The following is a 15,570-nucleotide window of genomic DNA, read 5'->3' as shown; positions in this document are numbered from 1 at the left end:
AACAAGGTTGAAATCCAGGATCAGGCTGTTTCATACCGTTACTCAGGATGGGCACGGCACAAAGACTCCCAATCAAGGAGTCAGGTTGGGCTGAAATCAGCTCATTTTCATTTGACCAGCCAGCCACATGCCTGGCATGTGGCTTAATTAATCTAGAGAAAAGGGTGCTTTCTTCCGGATTTGCCCAAAGGGGCCACGTGAGCTAGTTAGTGGTGATCCTACCAGTGTGAAATAAACTACTCTGAGGTTCTTTAAGACTCTGCCCCAGGCTGAAAGGAGCCCAGGGATTCAGACTGCTGGGCTGGGTAGCTTCCCTGCTCCTGGGGCTGGAGAAGAGGCCTAGCAGGCCTCTTGTATGACACAGGGATGGCCCTGGCTCCTGTGCTCTGTGGAGCATCTGTGGGCTGGGCGGAGGTGTTCTAGAAAGCTGAATGTGTGCGTCTCATCTGTGCCAGTCGGTGGTCGCTGGCCCAGAGTATTGTGACCTCCAAGGATGAAGACACCACTCTGGAGAGACTCTGAAGGGGAATCAGGCTAGCAAAGGAGACCATGGGGCAGGTTGTGGGGAAGGGCTGGTGGGAATACAGGGCCAGGCTCTCTGTGGGCTGGAGCCCAAGTTTGAGTGGGATGAGGGGACTCATGTCCAGGGCCACCGGGGGCCCTTCTGTAGGCCTTCGCATTTGGCTTCTCACCTGGTGGAGGCTGTCATCTGTAGACTAGGCAGCCAGGGCTGCACAGGGACAGGGACAGGGTGGCTGTGGCCTAGCACCAGCATCAGATTGGGCTACTGGAAGCCAAATGCCATTGGAGCGGAGCTGGGCTCCTCTAAAGCAGACGGTAGAACTTCGAGAGGCGCATAGGTGATGCTGGGTCCCCTCCCCTTTGAGCTGGGTGGAGGTGGCTTTGCATAACTGAGAGGAGAGAATGTGATTCACTGTCTTGCGAAGTGTGTGTAGTGTAGAAGGTTAGAGAGACTCCCTCTCTCCGACTCCTCACAGGCCAAAGGGAAGCTTGAGACGTTCAGAGGGAGGCCCATGACTTAAAAGCAAAGACCATCTATTAGTGCTTTCTGGTTGTAGAAATAATCATAACCCAGAAATTTATAAAAATATGGAAAAGCATTTTTACAAGAAACCCCATCACCGTCCCACCATGGTTCTTCTGGCTTGGTCACCCCCGGTGGCATGTGTGATTTATTTTGGAGACGACAGTGCTGTACCTTGCGTTTGGCACTCAACACTATCACGTGAGCATCTTCCCACATCAGCACACAAATCCCCCTGAGTGTGCATGGTTTCCTGAGTCTCCATGGTACTCTGTATCCGGGCCACACGGGGGATTGCCTGGCTTCATTCAGACCCCATCCTCGGGCGTCCTAGCAGAGGCAGAAGTTCAGCTGACCCAGTGTGGCAGTACTTCTCTGAATAATTTCTTTGACTCTGGGGTGTTGGGGCTGTCCCTAGTTTTGTGTTTCCCAAGTCAGACATCTTTAGAGACCAAGCGGGTAGTACAGCCCACAGTGGGGAAGCCCAGGGGAACAGAGAGGGAAGGAGCTGGTCTCCCTTTTCCAGATGGGAGAAGCGAGGCTCCAGATCCAGGCAGGGAGCAGGGTTGATGGCTTGGCTGAGGTACCACATAGAGAGTTTTCAGGGGACCTGTCATTGCATTGGTCCACTGGGGTAAGATGCAGATACAGAAATGACTCATGAGGGAAGGGGTTTTAAGCCACAAACAGGGCTGCCTGGGAAGCCCGAGGGCCAGTCAGGAAGCAGAGGAAGCACAGGGTAAATGCAGGCAGGAGCCTTCCAGCTGCAGGAACTGGTGAGGCAAAGTTTGCAGGCTTAGGATTGGCTCATTTGAATAATATCTTTGGCTCTGGGGTGTTGGGGCTGTCCCTAGTTTCCCAGTATCTGACCCTGGGGTGATTGGAAGTCCCCCGGAGGAGGTGGCTGGGGCCGGGCTGAGCGTGGGTTGGCTTGCATGTGAAAGGTACACTGTGGACTCGTTTGTTACTGTCTCTAGGAACTGACCATCCCTGGCAAGACCCCAGGGTCAAGGCATTGGAAACCCATGGTTAATGCATGGAGTCTGCAGCAGAGACAGGGTGATCAAGGACGTCCCCAGGCCCAGGCAGAACTTGGCATGAGCTTCATCCGCAGGGTGGCAGGGGGAGGTTTACTAATCTTGGCAGAAGGGGGTGTTGCCAGAGCAGATGGTAGAGAAGCTTCCTGAGTTATTCATCCCTGACTCAGCTCTGCCGTCAACCTGCCGAGGGACTGGAAGCGAGTCTCTGACTTCCTGGGCCTCCCTGTGGCATCTGCTGGCAGCACTTGCCCTTTAGTGGCAGAAGAAAGGGAACAGTACACGTGAGCATTTCTTGGCACTTCTTGAAAGCCAGTCCCTCCCAGAAATGCTCCCCAATGTCTTATCTCAGCTCTGCTGCTCGTGCCCAGCATTGTCTTTGCTGATTTTTCAAATGAGGAAATTGAGGCTCAGGGAAGGCACAGGTCTGACGTTACCTCGCTTAGTTGGATGCCAGGGCTGTGGCGATCTTAGTGTCATCGTTTGGGCTGCTGTAACAAAATACCATAGACTGGGGGGCTTACAGACAATAGGAGTTAACTCCTCACAGTTCTGGAGGCTGAAAGTCCAAGATTCAGGTGAGGGCCTACTTCCTGATTCTTAGGCAGTACCTGTCACCTTGTTGTCACCTGATGGAAGGGGAAAAGGCCTACCTTGGGCCTCTTTTATAAGGATAGTAGCTCCAGCCATGAGGCCTCTGCTCCCCTCACCTCCCAAAGGGCTTACCTTCTAAAACCATCATCTTGGGGGACACAAACATTCAGACCATAGCCGTGGCTAATGAGGGATGCAAGTCCAGTTCTTAAAGCCTCCCCTCCTAAGAGCCACCAGACATATGGCACAAGACTGGAGCCATTCTACTGGCTGATTTGGTATATGAGTGATATTGGGGATTCAAGAGAAATGGGGACCCAGTGGGGGCTGGGTGAAAGGAGGCAGGGCAGCATTCTGGAGGATACGGGAAGCTGGCTGGTCAGAGGGAAGATGTTGTGTAGTTCAAACAGATTGCTTTAGGGAGAAGACACAGAGAGAGAAGGTGATTTACCCATAGTCACACAGCTGGCTTGCAGCCACAGCGGAGATGTGTCTGCAAATCTCCCAGCTCCCTGAGGATTCTAGAATGAGTCTCCTAATTATCTCCAGCATCATTTGCATCTAGAGCTTTTCTTAGCAGCAGGCAAGGATCATGGTTCCAAAGGCTTAGTGACACCGGCTCTGGTTGCAAAAGACGGTGCTTGTGATAAGACACCAGACCTCACTTACTGCTGTGTGCCTGGAAAACTACTTGAGACAGAACCAAGGTCATGGACTGGCTTGGTGGCCCCAGGTTGACCCCTTGTTCTCAGTTGCAGACAATAGAATCCATGTCAGCTGGTTAAAGGAGAAAGGGATTTATTAAGGGGACAGCTGGCTCCAAATCTCTGAGAAAACTGAAGAATGGTTCACTTCCAGGAATGGAAAACTGCATTATAACAAGGGGCCATCATGAAAACTGCTGCTCCTGATAAAATCACAAAGGTGCTGCCACTGCTGCAGTTTCCAAGAGCCATGCCACCTGGACCGCATTCTCCACCAACAAAACCATGCCTTGCAACTCTCCATCTTCTCCTGTAACAGCTCTGAAAAAGGTCTTGTGCAAATGCTTCTGATTGGTTGAACCTAAATTGCACCCAGGGCCCTAGCTGCAAAGGAGTCTGGAAAATGTAGTCTTTAGCTTTCCTGCCTCTGTAGTACAGAAAGTAGAGAGAGAAATAAAGACATAGTCCTTGTGTTTGAGAGACTTGGCGTTTGGAAGGACCATGGTATTAAAAAAAATTGTAATACAATGTTATTTGCTCTAATTTAGAGACAGTAGACTGGGAGCCCATGGGTCAGGGTAAGAGAAGGCTTCCTGAAAGTATGAGCATTTGAGCTAGGTGCGGAAGAATCAGTATGAATTTGCCAGTTGAGAAATACAGAGAAGGGAGTTCTAAAACACAAGGGAACCAGAGAGGAAAAGGTGAGTTTGATATAGACCCTGTGGTGGCTGTGACCTGTCTGGAGCCAGCTGGTGCTGAAAAAGCTCAACTCCTTTGCAGGTGGCCCTTGGCCAAGCCCCAGGCCTTCCCTGCACTTAACATTGTGACCTGGGCCTCTGTTTACCCTCAGTCCCTAGTTCTTATTAGCTCTTTTTTTTTGTACTGAGGATTGAACCCAAGGGTGCTTAACCACTGAGCCACATCCTCAGCCCTTTTTTGTATTTTATTTAGAAACAGGGTCTTGTTGAATTGCTTAGGGTCTCACTAAGTTGATGAGACTGGCTTTGAACTCATGATCCTCCTGACTCAGCCTCCTGAGCCACTGGGATTACAGGTGTGTGCCACCTTTCCCAGCTCTAGTTCTTATTAGCTCATATAAGAACAAGCAGCCAATTTGTTGTATATTAAAAATATCATTTAACATTACTTAAGGGCTGGGGATGTGGTTCAAGTGGTAGCATGCTTGCCTGGCATGCGCGAGGCACTGGGTTCGATTTTCAGCACCACATAAAAATAAAATAAAGATATTGTGACCATCTAGAAAAACTAAAAAAAATAAAATAAAAAAAAGCTCAAAAAACAATGCTTAAATATGTAATTATGTTACTTAAATTAACTATTAGAGTCTATTAAAATTAAGAATATATGAATAAAACTTTAAAAATATTAAATACGGAAATTATGTTTTTAAATTATTTAAAACACAAATATTTTTAAAAGAAGTCACTATGTCAGGTAAAATGTTTTGGGATTTCCAAGGCAGCCTGTCCGTGTTTGTACATGGCAGTTCTGTGTATAAGGGGACACGTGGAGTGACAGCCACCCTGTGCTAGGAGGTGCTGGGACTTGCTGGAGGGAGGCTTGCGTTTCCATCCCTGGTCCTGGCCCTGCAACAGCCCTGGGTGCCTCTTTCACTTTTGGTTCTTGAGGGCTCCCTGTCATGAGGCCACTGTCCCCACATTTATGTGGTGTGGCTCTGCAGGCATCTGGATTGGTGGTCAAGGCTATGCTGGAATTCAGCTCTCCTGGCTCTGTCTGCCCGAGCTATTGAGCCACCTCTGGAAAGAGAGAAGCTGTGGAGAGGGGTGACTGGTTTCTGTCCCAGGAGGAGCTTCTTATCCCGTGGTTGTGGAAGATCTGAGGGCCTTCCAGGGACACCAGCTGTCTGTGTAGCTAGTGGGGGCAAGAGCAGCCTTGAATCAACACGCAGGTTCATGCCCCAGCTCTGCTCCCTGCCAACCAGGTGACACTGGGGAAGAGGTAACTCCCAGGGCTTGTGAGGTTTGCTTGTGCTGATCATTTCTTTCACAGTCTAGTGGGAAAGATTAAAAGTCAATATTTGGCCTGGCAGTGCCCTGTGGCCAGGCCTCAGTAAGTGCTGGCTGAAATGAGTGGTATCATTCTGCATGAACCTGACAGAGGGACCCTGTGGTGGCTGTGACCTGTCTGGAGCCAGCTGGTGCAGAAAAAGCACTCCTCTGCAGGTGGCCCTCAGCCAAACCCCAGGCCTTCCCTGCACTTAACATTGTGACCTGGGCCTCTGTTTAGCCTCAATGTTCTCAGCTGCCAAATGGGGAGAAAGAAACATCAGCCTCAGCTGCCTCACAGAGGGGAGCACACAGGGAGTGAGTGGAGAGAAATGGAAATGCTCCCTAAGTAGGAAAAAAGCAGCAGACATCAGCCCTGCCTGTGGCTGTGTTGTAGGACATTGTCCCAGAAGGGGAAAGGGAAATGGGGTCAGGAAGGGCGGGTGGCTGCTGGCGGGCTGGCTCCCTGCCGGCCTCCCAGGGCTGCTGCCTCCTGGCCTCTCATCTTTGTCTGATCACAGTACATAGCGTCTCTCCTCTAGCTCCTCCTTCACAGCCACAAACTTGGAACCAGACCTACTACTGCATGTCACAGCTGAAATGGGTTCTTGCTACTGTAGGTGCTTCTAGTCCCAGGGCAGCAGAGTGCTCTCAGTAACTGACCACCCTCCTGGAACCCACCCCCAGCCCCAGGTCCTCTGCTTCGGTGGGGCTGATTGGCTTTATTTGTTTGACTGGGACAGACCCCCCCACTCCCCCACCCCCACCTCCCTTGGCAGACCTTGGCAGGCCCGGAAAGCCTGGCTTGCTTCTCTGTGTAACCTCTGTCCCTGTTGGTCCTCAGGTACTTTGAATTTTACGAGGGGCCTTTTGAATATAACTCCACAAGATGCCTGGAGCTGAGGCACGAGATACTGGAAGTGAAGGTGCTCTCCATGTGAGTGTGGCGGCCGGGTGGAGGGCGCAGGGGCATGCGGAGTTGGGGCAGGGCTGGGACCGGGTGGGGACAAGGACAAGGATGTAAGGGAACAGGAAACGCAAGGCAGATCATGGGGAGAAAAAAATGAGGTCTCCTTTCCTGAGGGCACGGGCATTTGGAAGGCCCTGGAAGCTGGTTCTTGACAGAAGGCCAGGTTGGCAGGGTCACCTCTGATGACTTGGGTGTTAAGTCCTCAGCTCAGTTACAGCCTTCTTGATTATCATCGCCGGGCTCTCGTGTAGAAATAGAAGAGGGCACCTGAGTGACTCACCTGAAATTCGGCACTTTGCACTGCAGGGTCAGGCCCTCTTACTGTCGCATTTTTAAATTGAAATTTCATTAAGTCTTGATTTTTCAATTATTTAAACGATTCAACCTTCAAGGTCCAGGGAAATGCTGCCCTCTCCCAGCCATGAGCCCTCCCCAGGGGCCTGGCATGTCCTGTGCATCATCTGGGGCACTTTGGGGCACGAACAAGCACCTGTGTGGGGACTCTTGAAGTCTGCCTTCTTACACAAATAGTGAAAGAACTGAGCTCCTCTTCCCCCTCCACAATATGTCACCTAGGACCCTCTTACAGCTGTGCAGGAAGCACATTAAATGGTGGCCGTTTCAGCGTGCATGTGCCCACCTGCCATGAATTCAGCAGACAGATCCACTTAGAGGAGTTTGTGTCGTATTAATCATGGCAGAATCTGTTTTTATTTATAAACAGTTACTTCTGGTGATGGGGTGGATGTTCAAGACAGGCAGTGTTGGGTTCTCACATGGACTCAAGGTCCCCTGACATGACTTCAGCTACCTTGGCCCATGATGGCACATAGATAGGAGCCAGGCCTCCTTTACCTATTTGATGTGATTCCAGCTAGTGGGGTGATGGGGAGAGCATGGCCTTTGAGCTCAGGCAGACCCAAGTCCAAAGCCAACTCTGAGCCTTATCAACTCTGTACTGTTGGGCAAACTTACTTAACCTCTCTGAGCCTTTCCTTGCCTATAAAAATGGGGACAGCATTACCTACCTTTAAAGGGTTGCTATTGATCCACTGAAATGACGAACATGGAAATGGGTGACCTAGAGGTCTGCATGCACAGCGGCCCACATGATAGGTGCTCAGCTGATGCTCATGCTTGACTTGCTTTCTTCTACCTCTTTCCTTCCTCCACTTCCTGTGGAGTCAGCGGCAGTTTTTCTGGCCTGTCCTATACAGAGACTGTGCTATCAACAAATGCCTTAGACAATCAACTTGTAAAGAGAAAAGGTTTACTTTAGCTCACAGAATTGGAGGTCTCAGCTCGTGGCCAAGTGGCCCCTTTGCTTTGGAGCCGGTGGTGAGCCAGCACAATGTGGTAGGAGCTGTGTTGAGTAAAGCCACTCACTCATGGGTCCCCTGAGGGCACACCTCCAATGACCTAGAGACCTCTCACTAGGCCCCACCTCTTGAGTGCTCCACAGCCTCCCGATAGCACCACTCTGATGAACAAGCCTTCAACACACGGGCCTTAGGGACATTTCAGATGCAAACTGTAGCAGACTCCATAAGCTAAGCCCAAGAGTGAGGCCAAATGTCCAGCTGGCATTGTCTGGGTCAGTTATGGCCCCTGCATTCACCAGTTGTCTGTGTTCCCTCCCTGGGTGAATCCCTGAGGCAATACACCTCTCATGAGTGCCACCCACCCCTGTGGTCTCACCCTTCATGGGGGAAACAGATGTGATAACTAAGAGGTGACAGAGAATTGGACTTGGGCTAGTGTGAGAAGGGGCTGGCCAGGCAAGGCCTCCCTGAAGGGGATGGCACAGCTGCAGCCTGCATGGTGATAGGTACTAATCAGGTCAGGAGGTTCCTGGATGGAACATTTGTCTGAGGCCCTGGGCCAGGAGGGAGTCTGTGTCCCTGCCCTGAAGGACCAGGGCAGCTTGAGCGGTCAGCTGCGCAGTGGGAGGGGCCTGCCGTGTGGACCCACACCTGGGATTTTGTCTTTATCCAGGGACCGTGGGTGCCCTTGGCAGGGTTTAAGCAGGGCACAGGAGTTGTTTGGAAGCACTGTCGAGCAGCTGTGATTTAGTGGCAAAGACCACCCAGACTTCAGTCAGGGCCTGTGAGCAGAGAGCCCCTGTCTTTCCTCAGAATTCAAACATTTCAGGCCTTTGCACTTCGGTGGAAATCCAAAGCAAATCTCAGCGTTTTCAAAGGGAACATAGTGAATTTTTAAAATTATAAAACATACAGTCTTTGCATGGCCACTCGAGGTCTGGACAGGGAGAGTGGAGAAGTCCTGTAAGCTGGCCGTCCTTTCCCATGTGATTCCTATCTGCTGGTGTTGGTCCCTGCATCAGGCTGTAGGGGCTTCTGTGACAGTCCCACAGACGAGGGACCTTAAACAACAGACACCGATTCCTCATAGTGCTTGACCCTGGGGGTGTGAGGGCATGGGGTCAGCAGGCCTGGCTTCCTCCATGGTCTCTCTCCTTGGCTGGCCAGTGGTCACCCTGTCCCCGTGTCCTCACATGGCTGACCCTTGGTCTGTGTCTTGCGTCCTAATCTCTTCTTATAAGGACACCAGTCACATTGGGGTTCACCTGATGGCTTCATTTTGCCTTAATGACTTCTTTAAAGACCCTTTCTCCAAATACAGCCACACAGTGGGGTACTAGAGGTTATCGCTGCAACTCATGGGTTGTGGAGGGACACAACTCAGCTAGTAACAGTCCTCATCACAGCTGATATCTGGGGACCAGATGAGAGATGACCTGGGCCCTCTGATTTGAACCTAAATGCAAATTTTATGGAGTGTAATGGACAGCCTCCTATTTTCCCACATCTGCTCACCTGCTGTCCCTGGTCATGGCTTTCATTAGGGGTGTCTGGTGACATTTGTTCTCACATTTGCCTTTGGGGAACCTTCTCTAGTCCCCCAGGGCTGAGTTCCTGAGATAAGTAGCCATCCCAGGTGGTGACTGCAGGTCTAGCTGTGCATTTCATGGCCTGTCTCTTCCATGGTAGCTGCTCTCTCTGTGGTTCCAAGCCCCGGGGGTCTGAGAGGAGAGGCGAAGCCCAGGCTACTCATGAAGCATCAGTGCGTGTGCCCAGGGGATGCCAGGGATCCGCAAGCCCCGTGCCTTCCTTCATGAGCCTCTAAGCTGAAGATCTTCCGGTCCTCCCTGGATGAAATCAGAGAAGCCCAGTGGCTGGCCTCTGATCTGAGCAGTTCTGACATCATCTGGGGACCCACAGGCTTTGCTGGGCTCCGGCTCAGCTCCATGACCTGGACTTATGAACAATTGGCCCCGAGTCATCAGGAAAAGGTCACGTCCCCATCTGTGGAGGGAGACTGCTGGACAGACACACTCATGTCCCTTCAGGCGCACACAATGTCAGCTGGTGCTGTCTGAGGAGACAGGGAGATCTGTGATTCATCTGGGTATAATTTTGATGCAAAATTGCTCAAATCGATGGTAAAAATCAGTCAACAAGAAAATTCCCACATGAGAAACGCCTCACTCCCTGACACTGTCAGATGCAGGAGGAGTTATTCTGTGATGAATTGTTATGAAAATACATGGTTGCTAATTCTTGTTCAAGTTATTTATGCTTGATTTTAGTCATTCTAGTACTTCTTTATTTTTAAATAAAAATATTCAGTTGCTGCCTGCCCTCATATCCAGCTGGCGGCCATGCAGAACTCTCAGCTGGCCTCTCCACTGCCCATGACCCATCTTTCCAGGGTCTGGGACTCGGTGCTGAGCTCAGTAATGAGGCCAGGAGAGAAGCTGGGAGCCACCGGCATGGGGCAGACGACCACCTGGGCTGGGAGCTGCTTCATGCCCCTGGAAGCTGTCTCAGGGCAGTGTTCACAAGTCCACTGCATTGGGGCTCCTCAAGGGCAGAACCTGAGCCTAGGCAGCTCTGAGATCAACCTGCACAGGTCCAGGACACACCTAGGAAACGAATGAGTGGGTGAAGGAAGAGGTTGAGATCTGGGTGCAAACAGGAGGCCGTGGAAGACAAGGGGAGAACAAAGACGCATAATGAGATGATCATCTCAGCTCATGTGATCTCCGTCTGCTGCCCAAGAAACCTCCAGTGCAGAGAGACTCACAATAATTAAAAGTCCCAGTGCTCTGCACCATGCCTTCTCACCCAAGCTACTCCTTCCGATTCTTAGCTGTCTCCTCTGGTAATGACCTCTCACTACCGTGCACATGCTGTTTCCATCTTCACCGATTCCATGCTTCAGTGGGTGAGGATTGTGTTCCCTTCCACCAGGCCCAGGCCCCTCCCCACACTTCCCCAGTTGAAGGGCGCTGTATTTGGGACATGGTTTGTGCCCTCAGGGTTCATATGTTGAAGCTTTGGTCTTCAAAGTGGCAACATTGAGGCAGTGGAATTTTTTTAAACTGGAGCCTAGTGGGAGATAGTTAAGCTAAATAAGTCTTTTCCTTAGAAGAACCAGCCTCAGGTATTTTGTTATAGCAACAGAAAATAGACTAATACCAGGGGTATTGATAGCCTTTGTAGTTCCTCTATGTAGAGATTACCTAAGTAACGAATTTCCTCCAGGATGTTGAAGACCTTCACCATCTTCTAGCACATGGTTACATGAGAAGCATGAGAATGGCTGGTCCAGACTATCTGGTTTCTTTCTTTCTTTTTTGCCTCTGGGATCTTATTAGCTCAGGCCACTTCTGAATGTCCAATGACATCCTCATTGTCCAGTGGGACCTCTTCATCTGAGCTCATGTCCAAACACTTTTTTTTTTGTATGTATGTGTGTGTGTGTGTGTCCAAACTCTGGAACTTGCTCTTGAATCTTTCTGTACAGTTTTCTTCCTCTTCTTTGGTCTGTACTTCCTCTTTTTAGTACATCTAAAAACTCTGCTGGGTCTTCTCGATTGCTTCTCTTCTTTTAATCATAACCTCTTTCTCTCTTTGCCATTTGCTTCTACTGTCTGGTAAAATTCCTTGACCTCATCTTCCAGTTCTTCTAATGAACTCTTCCCCCCAGTTTTTCTTTTCTTGCTTTCAAGGATGTAATCTCTTGAGTATCTCTGGAGACATTAAGCAGAACTATTATTATTTGGTACTGAGGATTGAACCCAGAGGCACTTTGCCACTGAGCTGCATCCCAGCACTGTCTCCCCCCGCCCCCCGCCTTTTAAATGTTGAGACAGGTGTTCTCTAACTTGCTGAGGCTTCCTTGAACTTGCCATCCTCCTGCCTCAGCTTCCCGAGTTGCTGAGATTGCAGGCGTGCAGCACCATGCGCCAAGCAGGATATTTTTAAGTGGTCTTTTGCACCTCCAGTAGTTTTCTCTGTGGCCATTTTATCTGGTGGTTTGTCCTGTTCTGTCTCTCTCAGGTTGACCAGGTGACCCTTGGTTGCCTATGTACATTTAAACTTAAAGCAGTTAAAAGTCAGCAGGAGCTTCATGTCTGAAGTTGTTTCAGATGCTCCTGAGCCTTTTGCAGCTAGAAGGTCCAGGTTTTTAGCTGGGAATGGTGCAGTTTTTAGAGAGGAGTTAGCAGTCTTGCTCCTCAGCCACACATTAAATCTTTGGCTATTGTGGGGGATGGGTGGGTTTTGCTCTTACAGCCTGACTCTCATTTCCAGGGCCAGGACCTTTCCCCTCTCTACTCCTCTTTGCCACCTCCTCCGCTTCCTTTCACTTGTTGAGATCTCTCTTCCACCTAGAGGCTCCTCCCTGTCATTTTGCTTGTTCGGTAGGTTTATGCACATTTTTATTCTCATCTGGAGTGTTAGTGGTATCAGGGGAGACAGGGGAGTCTGGGGCAACCCCGTCTTTAAAGTAAGGGTGATCTCTGCACATGTAAAGCAATCTATAAACTGTTTTTATGCATATGATTCCATTTGATCTCTCTGGCAACCTTTGGGATGGGCAGGACAGAGGCGATGATATCCATCCTAAAGATGATTAAATGACTTGCCCAGGTCACTTTGCAAGTTGAGGATGGAGCCAGGATTTGAGGCTGGGTGCTCAGGGTGCAGCAACAGCACTGGAGGCCCAGGGAATGGGGCCTGGAGGTTGCTCACGGTTGAGCTCAGGACCCTGGCCTGGAGCGTTGGCAGGGCTGTTTCCACCAGGTGATGGAAGCAGTGGCCGTGCAAGGTGCTGCTCCAGGGGCCTGTGGGTTGGAAGGGGAGCCGTGGGGAAGCCAGGGTGCTGCAGAGTAGTGGCACCTCTTCTCCAGTGTCTTGTGAGCTTCTGAGTGGGGAGAGCTGCTGCAGGAGGTTGGGAAGCCAGAAGGAAGCTCTCCTACCTTCCGTCTGGATGTGAGGGGCGCCTTCCAGGGCTGAATGCCAAGCGGGTTCCGGCCAGAGCCTTGCACTCCCTCTTCTCTGCCGGGGGTACACTCTCCCCAGATATTCCCCGTATCATTCCAGTCTCTGTGCAAGGGGAAAGCCTCCCGATCAACCCACTAAAACAGCCACTTCCCTCTGTCTTCACCCTACTGCACCGCGCTTACCGCTTCCAGGTGAGCCATTATAAATTTGCTTCCCCTTGGCCTCCACCCTGGTCTGTAGAATTCCTGCAATCAGGGAGTTGTTTTGGTCACGACTGTATTTCTAGTTTGTGTCACCTAGAGTTCTCCAATAAATAGTTAGGGAACTTGATTTGGACTCAGTCTTATGGATCCATTCATTCATTTGTTGAAATACTCAATAAATAATCTCCAGGCACCTACCTGCTCTGTGCTTCGGCACTGGAGTGACAGTGGTGAACCGAGGCATGCATGATCCCTATATTCTTGGTTATTTGCTATCATGGGAACAATCAGGAGTGAGTAAGGACAGGTTATGGATTTTGCAAAAATGCAAAGTACAGAGGGTCAAGGCAGTTCAGTTGAACAGCAGTAATAACTTACACCCCCTGGTGCTTGCTGTGTCCGGCACTGGGCCTCATCCTTTATTGTGTCATCTTATTTAGTCATTTAAAAACCCATGAGGGCAAGAGACTATTATTATGCTCATTTTATAGATGAGAAAACTGAGCTCAGAGAAGTTAAATAACCTGCCAGACCTCCAATAGTTAGGAGGTGTCTCAACTGCGTCCCTGTGATTCCAAAACACCACCCTCTATGACTTTTCCTGCGACCACCCCTCCCCCACCAGCCATGCATCCTCCCTGTAGGTGAGGCTTGACCTGATTGGGGACAACTGTCATGTCACCCCCTCTAAGTAAACTCAGGGACACACCTGCAGAATGCACCTTGTCTGGGTTTTATGTGTGTGTGTGTGTGTGTGTGTTTTAAATTATAGTTAAGTGGTATCTGCCTTTTTGGGAATCATGATCCCTTTGGGAAGCTGATGGAGGCTGAATTCTCCCCAGAATATGCCCCAGGTGGACTCCCTCAAGCCCTTCAGGAGACTGTGGGTAAGAACCACAGTCGTAGGATATTCTTGGGAACTCTCGGCTCCTGGATCACTTCCTCATTTGTGATCAAACCAGAATGGCTTCCTTTAAGGGGCTCCTTCTGCACAAGGGCCCAAGTCCAGCCAGCTTCCAAAAGCCCCTAACTATGTGACCCTGGACGTACACCATGCCTAGCCTCTGGTTGGGGACGGTGTATGATCAAGAGAGAGAGAAGTCTTGGTATTGCTTTTAATGAGTGTAGGGCCTGCCTTGCATTTCCAATGTTTCTGTAGAATTTCAGTCTTAGAAACAGCTCAATAATAAAAGGATCCCATGATCCATTAACTATAGGAGATGATACATATGAGATTCCTTTATTAAAGGGTCTGAGAAATCTTGCAGTAAAGCATTAAACTTTATTTAAATACTCAATGTTCCCAATATATTTGACCATAGGTTCCCCTTCTTTAAAAAAAATTGGTTAAACATGTGCAAGTGCCATCTTTGTAGCACTTTCATGTAGTTCAGCTAATACCTTGTGATACCACATTGAAGTAGCATTCCATGGAACACCCTTGGGAAAACACAAATGTCATCATACAGATTTTTCTCTTTCTCCTTTGTGCCCCATTTCCCCACCACCACCCAAAGAGCTAACAGTATAAGGAAACACATAAAAGTGCCAACCAAGTAGTAATAGTAAAAACTATCTCTTAGTAGGCAGCCCAGGTTATGGTAGCCCCATGTTACAGATGAGGAGACTGAGGCTCAGAAATGATTTTTCTGTGGTGACACAGGATCTAAGGAACAACTTCTTGAGAGCAATGGGGATATGTAACCAAGGATAGGGAAGTTGACAGAGACACTGAGCACGTATATTAGAGAGAGGGTGTGAGATGTGGCATGTGGTCTTCAAGGTTAGGCACTCTCTGAAAAGTAGACGGGAGATGGTGGCCATTGGGGTCAACGTATATAAGGGTCTCGGTGATCACTTGGTGTTTGTAGGAATTTGTATCTTTGATTTATTCATTCACTCAACAATCTTTATCAAGTGTCTATATTTTGCTAGGCATGCCTTTGGAAGCTGGAGATACAGTACTGAAACTCAACGCATAATTACAGATATGCAAATGTAAATTGATAATTTAAGTGATAATTCTTTTGTGAGTTTCAAAGGGAAAATCACACATGATTGAAATGTTCCCTTTTCTGTGAGTGCCTGAGAACAATGCTCAGATATTTAAAAATCAGTAAGCATAACACCTGGCAGAAGGTCTTTCAGAGAAAGGGGGCACACCCCCAGTTTCTCACCTCTTTTGTATGTCACTGGGCAGTTGTGATCTGACCTGGGACAGGAGGATGAGAAGGGTGTGCCACGGTCCTGAGTCTCCTGTGGGCTGTGCACAGTGAGGGGCTTGATGGGAGGGAGCGCTGCTAGAGAACTGATGTCCCCCCTTCATAGCCCTGAGTTGGGTGTGGTGGTACATGACTGTAATCCCAGCAACTCCAGAGGCTGAGGCAGGAGAATTGCAAATTCAAGGCCAGTCTCAGCAACTTAGAAAGACCCTCTCTCAAAATGAATAATCACAAAGGCTGGGGATGGAGCTCAATGGGAAAGTACTCCTGGGTTCAATTCCCAGAACCAAAAAAAAAACCAACCAACCAACATTTCCTGAGAGCGCTGTACAGACCTGAGGGACAAGGAATAATGGCTTGTTGGAATCAGGTGTGGAAAGACATGCAGACCCAGAATGACCATCACAGGGCCCCGTGGGGGAAGCCCCAAAGCCATTCAGAAGGCAAGCGCAGGGAG

General features: G+C 49.6%; 1 protein-coding gene across 8 annotated transcripts in view; it reads left to right on the top strand.

Moving 5' to 3' along the window:
• ST8SIA5 (ST8 alpha-N-acetyl-neuraminide alpha-2,8-sialyltransferase 5) overlaps positions 1 to 15,570 on the top strand; it is a 76,125-nt gene that overhangs the window by 37,547 nt on the left and 23,008 nt on the right. For 7 of the 8 annotated variants that reach the window (XM_081263360.1, XM_081263359.1, XM_081263358.1 and 4 more), the window contains one exon: positions 6,252 to 6,344. The exons of the other annotated variant lie outside the window; for it this stretch is intronic. In XM_081263360.1, coding sequence (XP_081119486.1) covers positions 6,252 to 6,344 — 93 coding nt within the window. The remainder of the gene's footprint in view (positions 1 to 6,251; positions 6,345 to 15,570) is intronic. 8 annotated transcript variants of the gene reach the window in all.

The sequence above is a fragment of the Spermophilus citellus genome (genome assembly GCF_964194105.1).
Source record: "Spermophilus citellus genome assembly, chromosome: 12".
Taxonomy (NCBI): domain Eukaryota; kingdom Metazoa; phylum Chordata; class Mammalia; order Rodentia; family Sciuridae; genus Spermophilus; species Spermophilus citellus.
The sequence above is the reverse complement of the archived record's forward strand: the minus strand, read 5'-3'. Positions and strand labels throughout refer to the sequence as shown.